This window comes from Oculina patagonica, chromosome 12 (genome assembly GCF_052425735.1).
Source record: "Oculina patagonica isolate OP01 chromosome 12, crgOcupat, whole genome shotgun sequence".
Lineage (NCBI taxonomy): Eukaryota > Metazoa > Cnidaria > Anthozoa > Scleractinia > Oculinidae > Oculina > Oculina patagonica.
In genome coordinates, this window is record NC_135769.1 from 11,253,477 (window position 1) to 11,273,119 (window position 19,643).

General features: G+C 35.7%; 1 protein-coding gene across 3 annotated transcripts; it reads right to left on the reverse strand.

Annotated features, from left to right (window-relative positions):
* Window positions 1-187: 187 nt before the first annotated feature.
* Window positions 188-13,160, reverse strand: LOC144631597 (uncharacterized). Of its 3 annotated transcripts, XM_078490068.1 has the most exons (11): window positions 13,050-13,160; window positions 10,821-10,947; window positions 6,290-6,529; window positions 5,097-5,389; window positions 4,284-4,378; window positions 3,345-3,501; window positions 2,113-2,176; window positions 1,904-1,957; window positions 1,571-1,785; window positions 1,011-1,185; window positions 188-641 (listed from the first exon to the last, which is right to left on the reverse strand). In XM_078490068.1, the coding sequence occupies exons 2-11, from the start codon at window positions 10,837-10,839 to the stop codon at window positions 424-426; spliced, it is 1,530 nt and encodes a 509-aa protein (XP_078346194.1). In that variant the 5' UTR covers window positions 10,840-10,947; window positions 13,050-13,160; the 3' UTR covers window positions 188-423. The 3 variants fall into 3 exon arrangements, with proteins under 3 accessions (XP_078346194.1, XP_078346198.1, XP_078346195.1); XM_078490072.1 differs by lacking the exon at window positions 10,821-10,947 and having other exon boundaries at window positions 13,050-13,131; XM_078490069.1 differs by lacking the exons at window positions 10,821-10,947; window positions 13,050-13,160 and adding an exon at window positions 6,619-6,895.
* Window positions 13,161-19,643: the final 6,483 nt, after the last annotated feature.

A 19,643-nucleotide genomic window follows, 5' to 3' on the forward strand; every position in this document is an offset into this window, starting at 1 on the left:
GCAATATGCCTGTTTAGTGCAGATGTAGCGACTGTATTTTACGCCTCCAGTTCAGATATAAAGCAGAGACTAAGGGATGAAGCCTCAATTTTTTTGACCAAGTGAGACCAGTGTAATCGTCACTTCGGGACCCCAACCCTTAACTTAACCATCTCCCACTTCTTATAAATACATATAAAAGAGTCGATGACATAAATTAATCTTTCATCATCAATGTTAATGCCTTAACTAGCTAAGCGCAAGACTATGCTATAGAGGATAACTGAGATTAATGTTCCATTTCGGTGCAACAGTGGCTCAATGTGGACGCGTACGGTTGCTACTTATTTGCATAAAGTAGGATTTATTCAAATGACAGAAATGTGCAGACGCAAAATAATTGGAGTGAATATTACAACTGACACAGCTAGCCAGAGTTTCGATTTAAACTGACGTCAACTTCTCCTCCGTTTGTTTGTTGCCGTTGTTATCGGGATAAAACGAAGGACTGATGAGGTCATTTTGAAGAGATTTAAGCACTTGTCTGACATCTTGAACAACCTTTTCTTCCAATTCCTGAAGTAAAGCTTTCGTTTCCAGTGTTCTTCGATATTCATGAGAAGTATTAGAAGTCAGCAGCAAACAATCCAACTTTTTAGTATCTGTAATAAGATGAGCATTAATAAATGTCCATCAGGAAGGTGGAAATATTAAATCAGTTACTTACTCACTCATGCGATCATTTACTAAATCAATGAATCGATCAATTAAGCAATATTTCATAAAAAAATATTTTCCTGCGATAAATGGTTACTTTTTTTATTTTGTTTGCACTGCTTTTAAGCTTGTAGCTTAAATAGATCTATAAACATTCATAAAAATAAGGTATACAAGCACCTTTTAACTGTTTGGAAAAAGGTTTAAGCAACTTTTTCTAGAATACAGAACAACTTGTGGAAAGCCTGAGGTAAAAAACCTGCAAACTCTACTGTAAGGCAAGGCTTTGTAAAACAAATCATGTTACAGGTTACCTGATCGCTGGGTCGTGCACATGCGCGACCTACGGCAGATTTCCCAGGTTGCACCGGACAGAACAAAGAATGCGAGAATTCCCAGACAGGTAAAGAGAGCTGGGTAAAACAGCAGGCCTTCAGGATCAAGTTGAAAGGACCTTTCATCTCCCTCCTTTGAATCACTCATGCCAGTCTGAAAAGAAAAAAAAAATGGCACAAGATATCTCGTAAGCTCTCCAACTTTTGTGTTTTTTTTTTGGGTCACAAGTATTCTCTAAGCATTATTGTAACGGCATATAATACAAAATAACCTCTAAAGAATAATAAAGCACTAACAATCTAAAGAAGTCCTCTTTTTTGAGAAACCTAAAGGGGTCTAAATACCAACCCGTGGGCTTACATTCGGAGGGTAGAGAAGTAGGGGGGGCGGGCATTTTTAAGTCCGGAACAAAGATCTTGCTACATTTGCTACATGATATCGGAAGGAATTTCGAGTCTGAAATTGGGTTGGGAGAGGGGCGTTTTTATGAAGAGGTGTTTTCAAGGGAATTTTACTGTTCTTCTTTGAAAATTTTTACCTTGTTGTAGTTTTCCAGCATGTACAGTTCAGCGTATTCATACAACTCGGACTCTTCGGAGAAACGTAAATTCTTCAAACAGCTGGCCAAAGAAGAGTTTTCAACGCGGGCACCATACTCAAGGTACTCTTGGGAAATGACTTCTTGTACTTTAAATTCATCCGCTGGAAAAAGCTTTCGGTAATGTGTCAAGGTGAAACTGTCCATGAGAGCGCCTGAAGTGACAAACACAGACAGGCTACTTTAGGCAATGATTATATCAAAATCAAATATCACAAATGATCTGGAAGTTGGAAATTCTATTTAGTAGAAAACAATTTAATGAAGTTGTACCTACGGCTTCCCCTTGTGCAATTTTTTCTTTAATTTGTTCGATGGTCGAGACTCCTGCAAAAAAACAGATGCGTAAATGATGGTAGCTACTCGATCAAACATAAAAAGTTATATGCCCTAGAGGTATTAAGATACGACCAATAAACAGATTTCTTAATAATAATTTGATAAATAAGTTTTAGTTATTATTCGTTTTCATTAATACTCACTTATGACATCTGCTTGGCGTTGAAAGCCAGTTGTAGCTTCAATGGAGCTGAAAAGAGCAGCCACCTACGAGACAGCATTAGATTTTCAACTTCAGCCAAAGCTGCCGTAAGCTTCCACCTCGGGAATTCGAAAAGGTGAAATAATAGAGACTAGTTGCTTACTAGAGGGTCTGAATGGGGGTACCTCGATAACACTAAACACTTTAAGTTAATTGTTTGGGGCTGTAACACGAAACAGTTAAATTTTAGGCATTTTAACACTAACAGTAAAAAATTCACTGTAACAGTAAAATAATTTTCTCCAAAATGAAAAAAAAAAACGTCTCCAAATAGACCAATATTATTTTGTTTAATATATGAAGAAGCTTTCGGCCAATTTCCGACGATTTCCGATCACTTCGGAAGATTTCAGAAGACTACCGAATATTCCCGAAGGCTCCTGCAAAAAATAATATTAAGAAGATGTCCGAAGATTACCGAAGATTTCCGAGGAGAAATCCGAAAATTTTCTCCAAGTTCATAATTGATCTTATCCGATTTTTGAAGAGCAGATAAGAATGTACAATGCTAGAATTTTTCACGAAAAAACGTCCAAAACTTCACAGTATTTTCTCCGATAACAGTAAACATTAAAAAAAAACAGCAAACACTAAAAATTTAGTGAACTTGATATATTTATCCACGAATATTTATAAGCTATATTGTATCACGGTAATTGTGATCAGGCTCTACATACTTTATTTAAGTGTTGACTAATACAAGTCAGAATCTTTGCGTTGTCAGCAAAAACCAGTTAAAAAAAAACACAGATGGTCGCGGTCGCTTATAAAAATTACCGCTTGCGGGGTGAAAGGGGAACTGGACTTGGGCAGATTTTCAATGGGAAAATGGGATTTGGGTCACTGGGAATGGGAATCACAGACAGAAAACCAATAGAACTGGGACTGGGATTTGGAAAATTTGGGAAAACAATAGTTTAGGAAATGAGATTTGGGCAAAGTTTAAGCTGGGAAAATGGGATTTAATCACACGAGTCTGAGTGACAATTCAAACCGGGTTTCATAATGGTGGATATTTCGTTATGCCCCTATTCTATTGAGTTCTTAATTTGCAACATCATTTTTAGCACTGCTTGGCTTAGAATTTAGTATCGTACACTCGCAATCCAAAACGATATTCATATGTTAGTCAGTGGCTTATTATAATATATTGAGTATTAATTAAAGGACTACCTTTGCTTGAGGTAGAGGGATCTCGGTATCGAGGCTGATTGCTGTTAGTGAGGCTGTCAGCATTGCGGTAAAGATAGAGCACATACAAATACCAGTTAGGATCCAGACTATCGCAAACAGTCTCCCTGAAACAGACTTTGGGCAGCGGTCACCGTAGCTGAAAAAAAATTAACTAGTAATGTTAGGACGATCTTTGAGTCTATTTCCGAGTTGTCTTCTGCTCCTGTTTCGAAGTAAAGCCTGGCGCAAGAAACTTCAAGTTTAATTTACATCGAACATAATTATAACTCGTTTTCTGATTGATTTTAATTGATTGAAAGATTCAGGCCCTCTTTTGTTCAATGGGCGAATAACGCCATCTACCGGATAAAAAGCAGTAGACAAATGTTAACAAAACATACTACGCTATCCACAGGATAGCGATTAATCCGGGGGATAGCGTTATCAAACTTTTGAGCAAATGGGTCCAAATTGATTGTTTGAGTGACTGACTGACTGACTGACTGACTGACTGACTGACTGACTGTCTACTACTACTGATTACTGACTGACTGACTGACTGACGGACTGACTGACGACTACCGACCGAGCGAGCGAGCGCGCGGGCGACCGATCGACCGACCGACTGATTGGCTTTTTGGTTGGTTGACTGATTGATCGATTGATGATTGTTGATTGAATGGTTCATTGATTTAACTCTCAGCTAGAAAAAATATAATGTTCTCATGAAAATTTTAATACGCAGTCATTTTTAATTGTAGCTTAACTTAATTTATACACTCCTAATGAAGTTTTTATTTTCCAATTTGTATTTTTATTTTGTGGCACCACTGCAAACTAGCTTTTTAGCTAAGCATGCTGACCAGAACGTTAATAAAGATTGATTGATTGCATGGCTGGTTAGTTAGTTATTTTAGTGAAACAGTTTAAGTGGCATACCCAACTGTTGTCATGGATACAAAAGCCCACCAAAAACCTTCCCATGAACCTTGCACGAAGTTCATTGGAAATTCCTCTTTGTTCTTTCTGGTGTCCTGTGTGAATGATTACAAACATCAATTTTAGTCACATGTTTAAAGATGGAATAGCTGTAGTCAGGAGATTATATCGTTAAGGAAAGGGCAATGTTTGACACTGAATCATACTTAGACGTTTGAGGTAACTCTTAAACGAGGTTATTAATGGAGTAGTGGCTTAAAAAGGGCGTTTGGCTGAAACCCGCGCCCCCCCCCCTTTAAGGTCAACGGTTAATATTTTGGATATTTTACGGCTAACGTTTAATTTCTTTTCGTTATGGTTAACATAATTTTTTTTAATTAATTTCCATTGTTTTAAGAAAGTTAAAACTGATTTCCACTGCTGAAAAAAAAAACGTATTCTGGAATGAAGGTCGCTCTTAATTCTCATCTGATGTAATTTTTCTTGCCTCCTCCACAAGCCTTTTCTAACAAAAGAACGATTGAGCTCAGATTCTGTTTGGTAGTCTGGAGGGAGGAATTGGAAGCAAGCGCCCTCGCTTTTATATGCCCAGCAATCGCGAGCAACTGGAAACGAGGCAGGATTTTTTTTTCCATTTTGCCCTAGTAGTCAGACTTCTGCCCAGAGCGTCTTTGACTTCTTTTGAATTAGTTGAACTTGAGTTGTAATTGAGTTTGAAATAAGTTGTCCGTAGAAAAAGGTGACAGTCTAGGAAAAAGAAGAATCAAATTTGCTTAAAAACTATTTTAAAATTATTGAAAAAGAAACATTTACCAATATCCAGGCGACAATTCCCGCCAATACAGAGAGTAATAGCGTCAATACCAACACTGGCCAAGAGCTGAAAATGGAAGACAGAGTTTTGATGGGGAAGTTTTTCCTGTCCTCTCTCTTAACAACGAACGCCACTCCTGTATAAGGAAGAATGGGAACAACTTTTTTCTGCGAGTGTAGTCCGCTTTCCTTGTAATTCAGGATCACGGGGAGTTTAATGTCAGAATCGCCCTCGACATACTTGATCTCAAACACTTCGGCACAGCAGGCAGTTAGCATATTGTCCAAAAATTCTAAAACACAACAACACAACATTATTAAGAGTAAGTATAGAGGTTCTTAATCATTTTGCTGCCTGATACATTCTTTAAAGAGATATGCATTTTTGTCTTACCTGGTGCTCCTCGAGCCGTCAGGGGCATCACCAGGGAATAAATTAGCGAGGATCCGGGAAGAAACACCACCAACAGAAAATGATACCCAAATCGAACCAGAAAGAAAAGCACATAATATAGCGAGAGTTCCTTTTTTCTACCCATATGTTGTAGCATTTCTATCCCTAATTAGCCATCTTTCGATAACATTTTTCGCTCTGAGACTTAAAAAATACACTCCAGTCCAATTAACCGTGTACAATCGTGGACAACCGCTGGTTTGGGTAAAGACGTTGAAAATGTAAAATAAAACAACATTTCTTTCTATTTAAAATTTATGTATGAATTTTTAATAGGACACAGGCGAAATTCCGCCTGCTTGCACTGGCTCGATGCTAACGAATTACTGATGGATAAAAATACACTAACGCGATCTTTCTCGTGCGATAAAAAATGTTCAGACTATTGTTTGTTTTGTTTTTTGAGGTATGCATATAACTTTAGCTGGCTAAGTTACTAAAGAGTACAAATAAACTTAGGGAAAGTATATAAATAATTAATCGCTGTAACTCCGAAGTTAAACTGTTCCATATTATTTTATTTCCTTTTCGTTTTTCCACTTTTAATTAGTAGCTTGCGAGCACTTTCGCGGTTCTTTTAATCCATATCTATGTGTGTATGTATGAAATGTAACTCCTTTCGAAAATCTAATAAAAACTAATAAAAAGAAATATGTATGTATTCAGTGCCTTGTAAGCTTACTGATATTATATATTAGTAAAAAGAAATCGATTTTTATTTTTTTGAGTCAAAACTTACGCGGAAACAATCCGTCGTAGAAAATCTCTGTTCCATTGCTGTTTTTAATAACATGAGGTTCTCTGCAAAGTGGCTCGTTCCACTCGACTTTAATTACATTTGGGCACGCGACAAAGTTGGCTTCGTAATCTTCTTCGAGGATTTCTGCCTCGTCTGTGAAATTTTCTGCTGTGGCTGATTTTAATTGTAATATCATCCATAAATGAATTACTGTGACTAACCAAGAGACCATGGTTTTACCTGAAACACAAGAGACATGATGTAAATGTTATTCTAGATCAAATATAAAGATAAAAATGTTAATTGTTATTTGAAGTACAAGCGTATACCTTATTTTAAAACTTGGTACGTTTAACTTCCACCTAGGAGGAAGCTCGTATTCGCCCAAATTGTCGCAAGATCTGGAAAACGTAACTGATGACGCTTATTCACTGCTGTTAATTCTAAAATCCATTGCTAATCACCCGTTCCATATCGGACAAGCATTCTTTGATTTTTGGCGTTCCTAAAATCTGAGCCTTTTTGCGTAAATGAAGATGAAAGCAATGGCAGGGTGTCTTGACACTTTTATATTATCTCGAATATCAAATAATAACAAAGGCTCAATAAAGCTGTATTCCGGCCCTTATTTCCTAAGAGGAAAAAGTAGAAAGCCCCAGCATGGTAAAAAAGATAACGAATAGCATATTTGGCTAGGAGATGTTTAATACATGACTGCTCTTGTTCCTATTTAATATATTTCTTGCATGATTTATTTAGCTCATATTATTTTTGCCTACTAAAACCGACCCGGCCGAAAGGACTCACTCGAATTTGCAGGAATGCATTTAAAAGAAGCACTGTTTTCATTCCATCCTGATCACCTGATAAATTTAATGGCCGATCCATTTGAATTGAACGTTATCTTTAGTTAAAATCTCGCTTTTAGTAAAATTAAAAGATGTGACAGGGCTATTTGCGACTTGTAGTATAAACAAGATAAAGCGAGGGCCAAACCCATTAAAGAGCTAAGGCGAGCAACGTCTCAGTTCGAACAAGTGACTGAGGACAAGAATGATTTTAAACCTGGCGAAGGGTGTTACTCAATTTTAAGCAACGACCAAAAGTACTCTGAAAACCATCTACATTTAAAATAACCGATCCCTAAGCGTAAAAAGAACTCTGAACAATAATTTTATTGGAAAGCGCTATTTCAGTTATTCGGCTTGTAACCAAAAAAACGATCAACAATGGGAGTGCTCAGACATCAGAATTTTTACAACCATTGTCGATGTCTGCGATATTGTCAAGCTGAGATTTGACTTGCTTTCTTTGACCATTGAAAAACAAACTAGACGCTTTAAGTACAGAAGCCACAAACAAATCGCTTCAAAAACTTTGAAGTCTTTTGGATACCTTTACTGTAGGTTCTTTTTCATTACGACTATTTCCATTTCATTTTTAATTTTATTTTGTCTATTCCCCTGTGTGTAAATATGCGTCAATTTAGTAGTTAAATTGTTCACCCTCGCTTTAAAACTTGTTAACGATGTACAGAAATAAGCATAAATTCTTCTCAAAATGAAATGTAGCGCAGTGCAGCGTAAACCGTAGCGTGATGTAGTTTGTCTTCATGTCCCAAACATTTTGTGAAAGAAGCGTTTGAAATTTTCCTAGTTGAAAACTTGCAGTTTAGATGCAGATTTGTCGCTACTTCGAGAACTGTCAGTGTGAAGGGAACCGCAAAGGCAGCAAGGGGGTGAAACTTACCAAGTAACGAATAACCCAGCGTGTACACATGAGCAAATGGCGAAAACTCAAGTAACCAATTAATGCTGCCAGTATTGACAACTTGGAACCCAGTGGGCAAAAATTAAAGAAATCGAACGAGGGAAAAACAACTGTAAACCAAGCGACAGAAATTAGTAATTCTGAATCAAGCGGACAAGAATATAGATTATGTTCTATAACGCATTAGTCGTCCAATAAGTATTGGGGTGTCCAGGTCGTAATTGTAATCATTGTGGACACAATTGTCATGAATAGACAAAGGACACAAATTAAAAAAAGAACAAATTCAACACGACCTTTGTAGACCTTTAAGCCTAGCCGGTTTATTCACTGGACGATCTGCTTCAGTCTGGACTTCACCTCAGAGGTTATATGTCTTCAAGGTCCAGTAAGTCTTTCAAGTAGACCTGCGAGAACTTGCTATTTGAGTGATGCTTTTTTGGAGAAAAAAAAAACTGGACTGCTCGCTGAAAAAGATGTAATTCTTGAATTTTGTATTTTTTTCCGTTTGCAACATTGAACTTTCTTTACAAGGAAGTTAAATTTAAAGAAATTCGTGTGTTTTCCAACAGTAGTGTAGCTCAATTGTGATGCAGAATAAGAACAAATATTCGCACAGTTAATGCGAATGCAATTACTTGGCTCTCAGTTATGTTTTTAATTAAATTTTAATTATTAACAATTCGGTTTTCTTTGAAATTACACCCAAGAAGTATGACGTTACTTCAAAATTTCAATTAGTGACACTAAGATTAAAAGTTGTCCGATTACTTATGTCCAGTATGTTGCAGGTGAGTATTCAGCTAATGTAAACAAAACACAGGGGCATAGCACTCTTTTACGCTGAAAGCATTTCTAATTGTTTATAAATTGGAGTTCTAATTTTAATTGTATAGTATTGAAATATTCCACAAGCAGACTGAACAATGTTGTCTCTTTTTTGACAATGATACAAAAATACTGATTGCATCGAGTTTATGTTTTGGGGAAGGCAGATATTAAAAACAGGAATCTTTTAATAATTGATCAAAGCCGAAGAAGGCAAAGGGATTGTTAAAAGTAAATTATATGTAGTACTTCATTTCTACAAGAGACGTGTAACGTAAAGTGAATAAAGACAGTACAGGCTAAGGTTATCTTATTTCTTCAAAGGCCGAAAATGGGCCGAACAATTTTTAATTTTTGCTTTAATGTTTTTTTTAAGCTCCATGGATGTCAAATGGATATTGAGGTTGATATAGAACATGATAAATTTTGCCGGAAGTAAGGTGTGAGATCTTCTCGCGCTGTTTTCCTCGAACTATATTGGGGGACAATCGAGAAGTGTGAAAAGAATAACAACTAAATTGGAATTTATTCATTTTTTTGTCAAATTTGGAGACGTGTTGTACGCGTAGACTAACACATTACCAAAATGCATCGGAAAATTCTAAAATTTGCAAAACTTCACTTTTTCTGCGGCACGCCGGTTCCGATCATTTGGTTTACTCTTAATTCAGAAAAGAATGTATGAAAAATATGTTTTCTTTGGACTTGAAAATCAAGAAGCGATTGCCTTGGCCTGCCATTTATGGCGGCTTTCTGAAAAATATCAGATCGCGGATATATTAAGATCCCTTTGAGTTAGAGCTTAAAGGAGCAACGTAACGATATTTTAATTCATTTTTCTGATTACTTCCAAATTGAAGGAACCTCAAAATAATAGTTGTGTAATGTAGAAAGTAATCAAAATGCGAAAATAACCAAGGATGGTTTCCAATAATGAAAATTAAGACGGATAACGAACAACAAACCTGAAAAACTTGCCATTTTTTCAAAATACGTTGTCCATGACGTATTATAGCTCCTTTAAGACATGCGATTGAGGCTGTCGCGTACAGTTTTCAAGCAAAACTCGCAGATTTTTGAAAATAAAATATCAATATCTTCTTTTTTTACAAGAAAATATCAAATTAAAATTTACCATCTTCATTATTTATTAGTATCTTTTTGGAGCCAATTTTATAACTTTTAATCTGATGTTGGGTTTAAGTTGTCATCTATGTAATCCGGACAAGCTACCAATATTAAACTGGAAACAACTTGTAATGTATATATTAAACAGTCTGTAACATCAGCATAGTGTCCCAATCCACAAATCCTTCATTTTTATCCTAGTGCCCTCTAATACTTGTAAAATTTATGCGCAATAAAATAATGTCTTCGTTAAAATATATACATATAGAAACACAGTTATGTAAATTTGACGATTGATGATTTGTAGTAGTTCCACTCTTTGACGAATTATCTAAATGAGATTCAGAAGCTTTTATATTTATCTATTTGCATCCAAAACAAACACCTGTCATTTTTCAACGCCCTGGACTGTCTCGCTTGAACGGATTTGATATTTTTCTTTCCGATTTTGTGTATATGGGTAGCGCTTTTGAACAATTTCTGGTCAAGATAGCTACTTTGCATTAAATAACGCTGAGACAACTCAGCTCAATACACGGTAAATGATGCAATAAAAAAGTAATAGTTATAAATTCGGTAAAACTGATCTTTATTTTAATTCGATGTTTTAAACAGTCCGACGTTAAGTCTACCTAGAATTGGGCTTTTTTTCTTCTTCGTAAGGTTATCCTTGACTAACATTACTGGTGTGGGACACGGTAGTTTGAAAATTAAAAGTAAAGCGTCATCTTGGACTTTTTCGCATATAAAATTGCACATAAACGTTTATCTGCCGCGTTAACACACGCACAAGGTGGCAACTTACCTTTTGTAAAGCTTTTCATAGTCAGACTTCAATGAAGATTTGAATCAAGAACGGTACTGTGTGTAGAAACCCTCACATCAAGTCCTACTCCACACGCGGGCCAGACTGAATTACAATACACCGCCTCCTTCAATGAAGATTGCAGACAAGAACTCAGCAGTACGTTAAGCATCTTATAAGTTCTGAGCAATAATTATAATTAATTCAGCGGACTCATTTTACTGGCAAAAATGGGACATTTAACACGCTGAAAGCGGCTTTCATTTCAGTATAGGCGCATCCAATAATAATAGTAAAAAAGCTAACTGCCTGCATGGAAACCAGAGGATGTCGATTTCGATGCGCTTTTTCGATAGAATCGTCGATTTTTCGAAGAAATCGTCGTTTTTACTATCAATGACTATCAATAATAATTTTGCAGCCTGCGCGCAGATGTGTTCTATTTCCTTTGTTGCACTTGAAAAAAGGGACGTCTTGGAGACGGCTGCCTGCAGGCTATAATTTTGCATGATAGCGTTTTTGAATTATTCGGTTTAAAAATAATATTTTCATTTCAGATTAAGTGACTTTTTAACAACGAAAGACTATAGTAAATTGCAATTTCAAAAAGAATTTTGTCTATGCAACCCACTGATGTCAATCATTCAGATCAGTTTCGGGAACCTTCTCTATCAGATGACAGATGATTTACTAAATTTGACATCCTTTTTCGCACTACAAACTTACGAAAATTTTACGAAAAAGTTTGGTTAGTTAATGGCACAAGAGTGAAAAAATCATTTGGTCAAATGATGACTGAAAAACATTACACATTCACTGGTTTTAAGCAACATGGGCACCGGGTTACAACTGTTTATTTCATTTGTGGGGGACATGCCATCACTATGGTGATAAAAATTAACAATAACGATACTTTATTTAGAGTGTTCGGAACACTAAAAATCTATTTGCAGGTTCGCCCCTAAAATAAGAATAGAATAGAAAAAATAAAAACTTTTAAAAGTGTTTAAATAAAATAACTATATATAACTTAAAATTTACCTCTTTTTAAAATACATTTTTTTAGGCACAAGAGGAAAAAACATTTGGTCAAATGATGACTGAAAAACATTACACATTCACTGGTTTTAAGCAACATGGGCACCGGGTTACAACTGTTTATTTCATTATGTAGGTGCGGATCATGCCATCACTATGGTGATAAAAATTAACAATAACGATACTTTATTTAGAGTGTTCGGAACACTAAAAATCTAGTTTGCAGGTTCGCCCCTAAAATAAGAATAGAATAGAAAAAATAAAAACTTCTTAGAAGTGTTTAAATAAGATAAGCTATATATAAGCTAAAAATGTTAACCTCATTTTAAAATACATTAGTTATATCAGTGGTGAATCTATTGAATGTAAACGAAAATGAATAAAGTTTAACTACTTACTTCCAGCATACCTTAAATGATTTTAGCTTAATGGGACCGAAGTAAATTAATCCGACATTCAAGCAGCTGAAGCAATCAATGTCTCAGTTTATTGTAGCTTATTGTCGACAAGCGAAAAACATTTCGCAACAGGCTTTCATGCCTAACTACACATTAACTTTTTTTTTTCTGAGAAACAAATAATTTGTGGCTAGGAAAATAAATCTTCCTTTGTGTGTTTAATTTAATATCAATAGATTTTGCAGAAAAAAGCACAGCGGTAAGTTTGGCACCTTGACAATTTGTAAGCAATTACCTGTTCCACAAGTGTAATAAAATTTTAAAGAAGGACACCTCAATGAAAATTGCAAATAAGATCACAGCGGTATGAAAATAAACTTTATAAGCTCTTAGCAATGAATATTGTATGCACAGACTAAACAATATTGAAAGAAAGCCTTCAATAAAATTAGAAAAAAAAAACATGGTGGTTAGGAAGATATCCATAATACGTTCGTAGCAAAGAAATTACTTGCAATTTTTTCGACTAGTACTGATGGAAACTTTGCTTTTTGTCTGGGTACCTTTCAAATCATAAATTCAAAGACCTCTCTTAGCTTGCTGTTTGGTAATCACATGACATATTATTCAGGCAGATAACCTACATCCTGAGAACCTAAGATCCTTGAGAACGCTTTTTTCATTTACTTTCACTTTATCCAAGTTGCCATTTCACTTTACATTTAACCTCCATCCTATCGGATTGTTTCCTTGCTTACGTAGTATGGTGTTTCTGATCGATTTGTGCCCTTACCTTATTCTTTTCACATCTTACTGAAATTATTCTTGAGTGGTATTAGAAATATACACATGTCTTTATCTCCAGTTAATAAAAGCGGCAAATTTTCTTCTATGTTACTTGAACTGTAGCTCAATAAACAAAGCTCAGGCCCAACATGCTGGGTACTTAATTCTGGTTTGAAGGAGGATTGTTTTTTCATTCATTGAAAAGAAAAACACATCTACCAATGCAATAAAATAGTCATACAGAATAATATAAAACAGCCTTTACACTGCGCGTGGAGTCAAAACTCAGTTGGTGGATCATCGCTCAGGTATCGCGGAGGTCACGCGCTCGAATCCCGTTCAAGCAAGCAAAGTTCGTTTCTCACTTACTTTTACATATGAATCATTCCATGACTTCTGTGCAATTACTACCAGCAATTAACACTCTGTAAACTGGTTCTGGTTTGAAGAAAAAGATATAATTAATGTTCTGCACGCAAGCAGACAAATTTCCAAATTAATAGCGAAAAGCAAATTACTTTTGCTAAGATTTTTTTTTGAAATCAGATAACAAAACAGGAGTGGAAGATTTATAAGATATAAAAACCGCAGAAGACAAAGATGCGTTTCTACTTCAGTTATACTGAATACATGGACTGAAACAGTATTTCTTTATTGTTGACATTGACGTACATTGAAGCCAGACAGTGCAAGATATTTCATTATAGTCTAACTAGTTTTAAAGCATACACGCAATTAAACCAATCGTAATTTTTTTTCAGTCAATTTTGCCGGAACAAGTTTTGATACTTTTGATGTTATAACGCTTTGTATTAGTTTTTGGCCGTTATTTTACCAGAGGCCAATGTTACATAAAAAAAAACTGACGCGTGCAACTAAATTCATATACGCTATTCATCGCATACTCAAACAAAACAAGTAAGAGCCATGTAAACTGTAATTTTACAGTTAGACAAGAAAGTCGCGGCCATTTTGCTATAATTTTGCATGTAACAATTTTGCTTCAGGGTCCTTGCTACCAATTAGATGTTAAAAAGTTTCAATTCTTTTAACTTGTGAAAATATCAAGAAGGCTTATTTTGAGTGACATCGGCGGGCCGCCAATATGGCTCAGCTCGTCCTTGCGTACGTAGGTATACGTACGTACGTACGGTCGCTCGGTCAGACGGACAATCACGTGAGAACCAAAATTATTTTTGTTTGGCTTTAGTGGTTTTACTAAGTTTTCTTTGGTAGGTATTTGTTATTGGGCTCTGTTCGTGCACGCTTTCGCGGGAGCTTCGCTATTAAAAACTATCCTTCTTCTTTATGTTAATCAAAATAATCCAACGAATCGGCTAAGTTTGAACGACCAAGAAGTCTGAAGGCTAAAGGTATTCAGACGGAATCTGCCAGGACTTCGAGTATTTGGCCAAAATTATGTTCCAAAATTATTTACATCTTATTGCAACTTCTGTGTTACTGTTTCAAATACATTATCAAAAGAATTCATTTCTAACATCACCAAACATCGAAAACAAATTTTGCAGTTCGACTGATTTCCACTGAATCCCTTAAAAGACGGCTGGATTTTACGAAATAGCTACACGTAATATTTTACCTATAGATCACATGGTTCTTGTAAACTTTAAAATTGATATTCTAAGTCTCTGATATCGATAAGCAACTTGCGTCATACAAAATGAAATGTGGATACCTCCATTCCATTTTTAAGTCTCTTTAATTAATTTTTTTTTTTTATTAAAAAAAAAAAAAAAAAGAGGTTTACTCGTGAATGCGTTAGATATATTTGAATCGTTCCTTTGAACAGTATAGTATCGATGGAAAATATTCATTATAGGGATTAATAATAATATAATAATCAACTTTATTTAAAGAGGGTGAACATATAACAGGACGCTTAGGTATAAGAATTAATTTGTTTATTGTTTAGCAAACCGATTGCGCAGTGGTACAGCTCTGCGTTCTAAAGCGTGTGACCCTGGATCGACTCTCATACCCTGAGGCCAAAATTATTTTCTTCTTCTTATTTTTTTCCACGGATATTTTATACATATCTGTCTTGTATAGAGTTTCGTTACTCTTTTACTGATTATCCTTTAATAAATCGTGCCGTGCTCTAACCTTCCCAGTCTTTTTAATAACACATACATAAAGTCACTGGTCATCGTTTCCGAATGTTCGCGATTATTATATAAGAAAAGGCAATATTTCATCGTTTCGGAAACGATTGTTTCTCATTTAAAGGGGTGAAGTATTTTCTACACTTATTTCTTTGAAATGATACCTTTGTAAAAGCTGTATTTTTTTCACAGCCGAGGGAAACGAAATTTCGAAAGAGCCCGTGAGCATACCTAATTTGCATAATGTCAACAACGATGGAAGGATGCTTTGCATGATGTATAAAATTCATGAAGGCTTGATTGCCATGGACGCCCAAGAGTTCATGACGCCACTTCAAAGGAGATCGCGGCACGTAAATTCAAATGCGTACACAATTCCTCGCTCAAAGACGGACTACCACAGTACTCATTTTTCCCGAGAACGATACGAGAATGGAACCGCCTGGCCAATGAAACAGTAAATGCACCAAACTTGACGGCCTTCGGTAAGAAATGCCTGCCGTCTGACCAAGCGCTAAGCAAACGATGCTGACTTTGACTTTTTTTGTATCTATTTTTATTCATAGCATTTAAGCCTTTCTTTAATTTGAATAGAATTTTAATTTTGTTAAGAATTTAATTTGAATTCAGAGAATCTTCACTATTGAAGGAGGTGAGTTGCGTGGAAGAAGAAGAAGGATGGAAGGACGGATGGCTCAACTTCCCCACTATACTCGTTCATTATGCATTCACGAGTAAAAATGGAGGAAATGTAATAGTGTACATAAAAAAATAAATAATATAGAACCTTTAATACTTTAGCCATTTGAGCGAACCAGCTCATTAAACATATATTTATCGAGAAAAAAACTTTTTCTGTCGCCTATAAGTGAAGAAATTTATATGGCTTAAAATAATACAAATTATCTGCTTTTTAACTCGGAAAAGAGTTGTAGTGGGCGAAGTGAATTCACTCCATCACTCCTTCACTCGTTTCCTGTTATACATATGCACGCAATGCGTGCAAGTGTTTTAAGGCCTCTAGAGAATTAGACCTTTTCTCTGATACCTACATTTCTTGTTAAATTACATAAAATTAACATGCTTAGTCACCAACCGAAATATTGTATTCATGTCAGTTTTCTTGAAATAACATTATGATATTTATTCAGCTATAAGCTGAGACCGTAAACCTTTGGTTTTTTTTAAAACCAGTTGGAATAAACTAACCCAAAACACTCAGCTAAAGATGAATTTATTTCAGTACGATTTGGTGAAAAAAAATCGCTCGACTTATAGCCAATGATATTATTATTATTATTTGTATTAGCAAACCTTTATTTGTCAGTTTGCTGTTTTCGATTCTTGTTTCATAATAACTTTTCCGAGTTTAGCGGCTTATAGCCACTTTTAGTTATTAAGACTATTGTTATGCGATTTTGTTGAATTGTAAACATTCTTATTGACGTAACTTTCAGACGAGTTATATCGGACTCATCAGATTTGGAAATCGCTCTGAACAGTAAACATAAAAATTATTTTAATTTATAATGATAAAATCTGACTATTTTCTTCAGTGTATGTAGTGACAAACTTTCGCAGAAATACTGACCAGAGATAATTTAGACTTCTTGTCACACGCTTGTTGATATAAATGCAAATTACGCCGTAGTCTCGAGGAAACGATTTTAGTTCCGGTTAGGCTATTAAATTCGTCATATTTGGAATGGTGTATTAAAACCACCTACCTTCTGTCGTGTAAAGATGTGAATCTATATTATAAACAATGAGCGTCTTTCAGAGAAACGGATGATGACCGACTGACAAACTGCTACAAAAATAACAACCCTTTGCGTTCGCCGAACTTGAAGCGCGCGCATTTAGTAATTAAGCCTATTCGCTTCAACTGAACAGCTGAAATTGGGCGTATTGTTATTGAATTGCAGAGTATTTCCAATACGGTGCAATGAATGAAGGTAACAGTTTTTTTACTTCGCAATGTCGCCTATACCGACCATGTAATTTCAAGAAGTCCCAAATTGGTACATGTAACTAAAGTTGAGCTAAAACTGACAATATAGGATACCTAAACTTCGAATCCTGGCTCGAATCTTGGCTCGAATCCTGGCTTTATCATTAGTTTATCTCACAATATTTCTCGTAGAAACACGTGAAAGTCGTAACTCCTGATAAAAGCATTTCTGCATTGCTCGTCAATTTTCAGTTCTGTTCAATTTTCAGTTCTGTTTCAGTTTCAGTTCTCACACTGTGTGGCGTGAAAAAAACGAAAAAGTCCTGTGACAGTCATAAAGAGGCTTAATGTTAAAAATTTAACTGTAACCAGGATAAGACATATTAAAAGTGTAAACGGGCGTTCTCTGGTTTAAAAAGTTAAGAAAAATATGAGCTTTCGGCTATTTTACTATAGCCTTTAACAAATGTAAAAAAAAAGAAAGCGCGTGGTTGGAAATATATGCAAGGGAGGGTGTGAAAATATTAAAAACTAAAATACAATAGAATTGTAAAAAGCTAAAAAAAGACAAAACAGACAAATTAAGAATTACAATAAGATAGAATATTGTCTTGGTAACGGTTTGGAATTCTTGTCTGCGCCGACGGTTTTGGCAGTGTGCCAAGATTCTAGTGTTCTTCGAATACGGTAATTGCCTTTGTCTATCACGGTAGCGCCATCAAAGTAAATTGAGTAATTATTTTGCCAAGCATGGTTAGAACTTAGGAGAAGGGAATTCTTGTTGCAGGGTTTTAGCTGGTTTGCTTACTACACGGATGTCATTTTTACGAAGTAACCTGGTGAGAGGTTCAGTCAATCCGCGGATATAGGGAAGACATGCGAAGTCAGCCCCGACTACTCCCCGCCCCCCCCCCCCCAAAAAAAAAGAATTAGTGTCCATGTTCTTCAAATGGGCCGAACCATTTGACACATCCCTGGGTTTCGAACACTGCCAATAATTCCAAACCGTTACCAAGACAATATTCTATCTTATTGTAATTCTTAATTTGTCTGTTTTTGTCCTTTTTTAGCTTATTACACTTCTATTGTATTTTAGTTTTTAATCTTTTCACACCCCGGCCTTGCATATATTTCCAACCACGCGCTTTCTCTTTTATACATTCGTTAAAGGCTATAGTAAAATAGCCGAAAGCTCATATTTTTCTTAACTTTTTAAACCAGAGAACGCCCGTTTACACTTTTAATAGGCTTAATGTTGTTAGCTTCAGAAAACAAGGGCTTGGCAATTTCCTTACAATGTGCGAAGTATCCCCAGTAAGGACAGAGGACATGGGCTTCTCGACAACAACATAGCGTACCAGGCGAAATTGAAACATTTTAGAAGCTATGCATGTGAAGTTATGGTTGTAATTTTGCAGACTTCGTCTCCAAGCCACCCTAGTGAATTATGAAAAGAATTAAACGTTATGAAATAAAATATGTAAAAACTTGAGCGACTTTCATTGCTGATAACGCGCATTCTGCCTGGAGACACAAAACTTCGTTTGGCCAAAAGGTAGGCGAAAAGATTTAGAGAAATCTTTAAGCGTGAAATTGTTTAAGATAGGCACTTTTAGAATTCCTTAATTTGCACATTTGTGAATTTTTTATGTAAAAACTTGAGCGAATCTAATAGCGCAAAGAAAGAAAGCGGCATGAAATATCACATTGTTCTTTCAGTATCCTATAGCAACGATACAAGTGGAATTTGAAATGTGAGGAAACAAATTTTCTTTATTATGGCTGATCTTACAAATTGTAAGAAATTCGCCTCTTTATACCAGGGTTAGCAAAATGTATTAAACGAGGCATGGAAGCATCGCTAAGTTTTTGTTATTGATGGGCATAAATATTAAACTACTCTTTTTGAAGAAGTACATAGTGTTCGCATAAATTTACATGTAAAAAAAAAAACTTGAGCTAAATAGTGACCAAATGAATACATTTTACCCCGAAACTTATACTTTTGTGGTTAACTCTTGTCCGCCTTTCTCGCCTTTTTATGTTTGTGGAGAAGTATTAAAATTGTGCCAAAGTGACAAGCTAATAAAAAAGTTGTGGCAGTATCTAAACATAACGACAGAAGGGTGTCCACATTGTAGACGCAAGCAAACACAGAATACCAGATGAAGCAAAAACCTGGAAATAACTTACTAACCTTACAAACACCAACAAGAACTGTAAAGTTGTTTTGAAACCATCATTACTCAAGAGTTGAATTACACACGAAAGCAGTTCTGTATTGACGGACGAACTCGAGCAGTTAGCCTGCACCACGTTACAAGCTCTCTTTTCATTCGTTCATTTCGTGTTTTATGTGCACCTCAATGGTTGTTAGGGCTAGCGCCGTTGTTTCTCTCCTTTGTCTATTGTTTTGTTTGGCCAGTGCTGAAGCACCTTGAAAATGGTGCAGGTCGCCCCAACGGGACAGAAGAAGTACCCATTTCTCCAGCTTTGACCAGGACTTTGGATTATCCGAACACCAGCG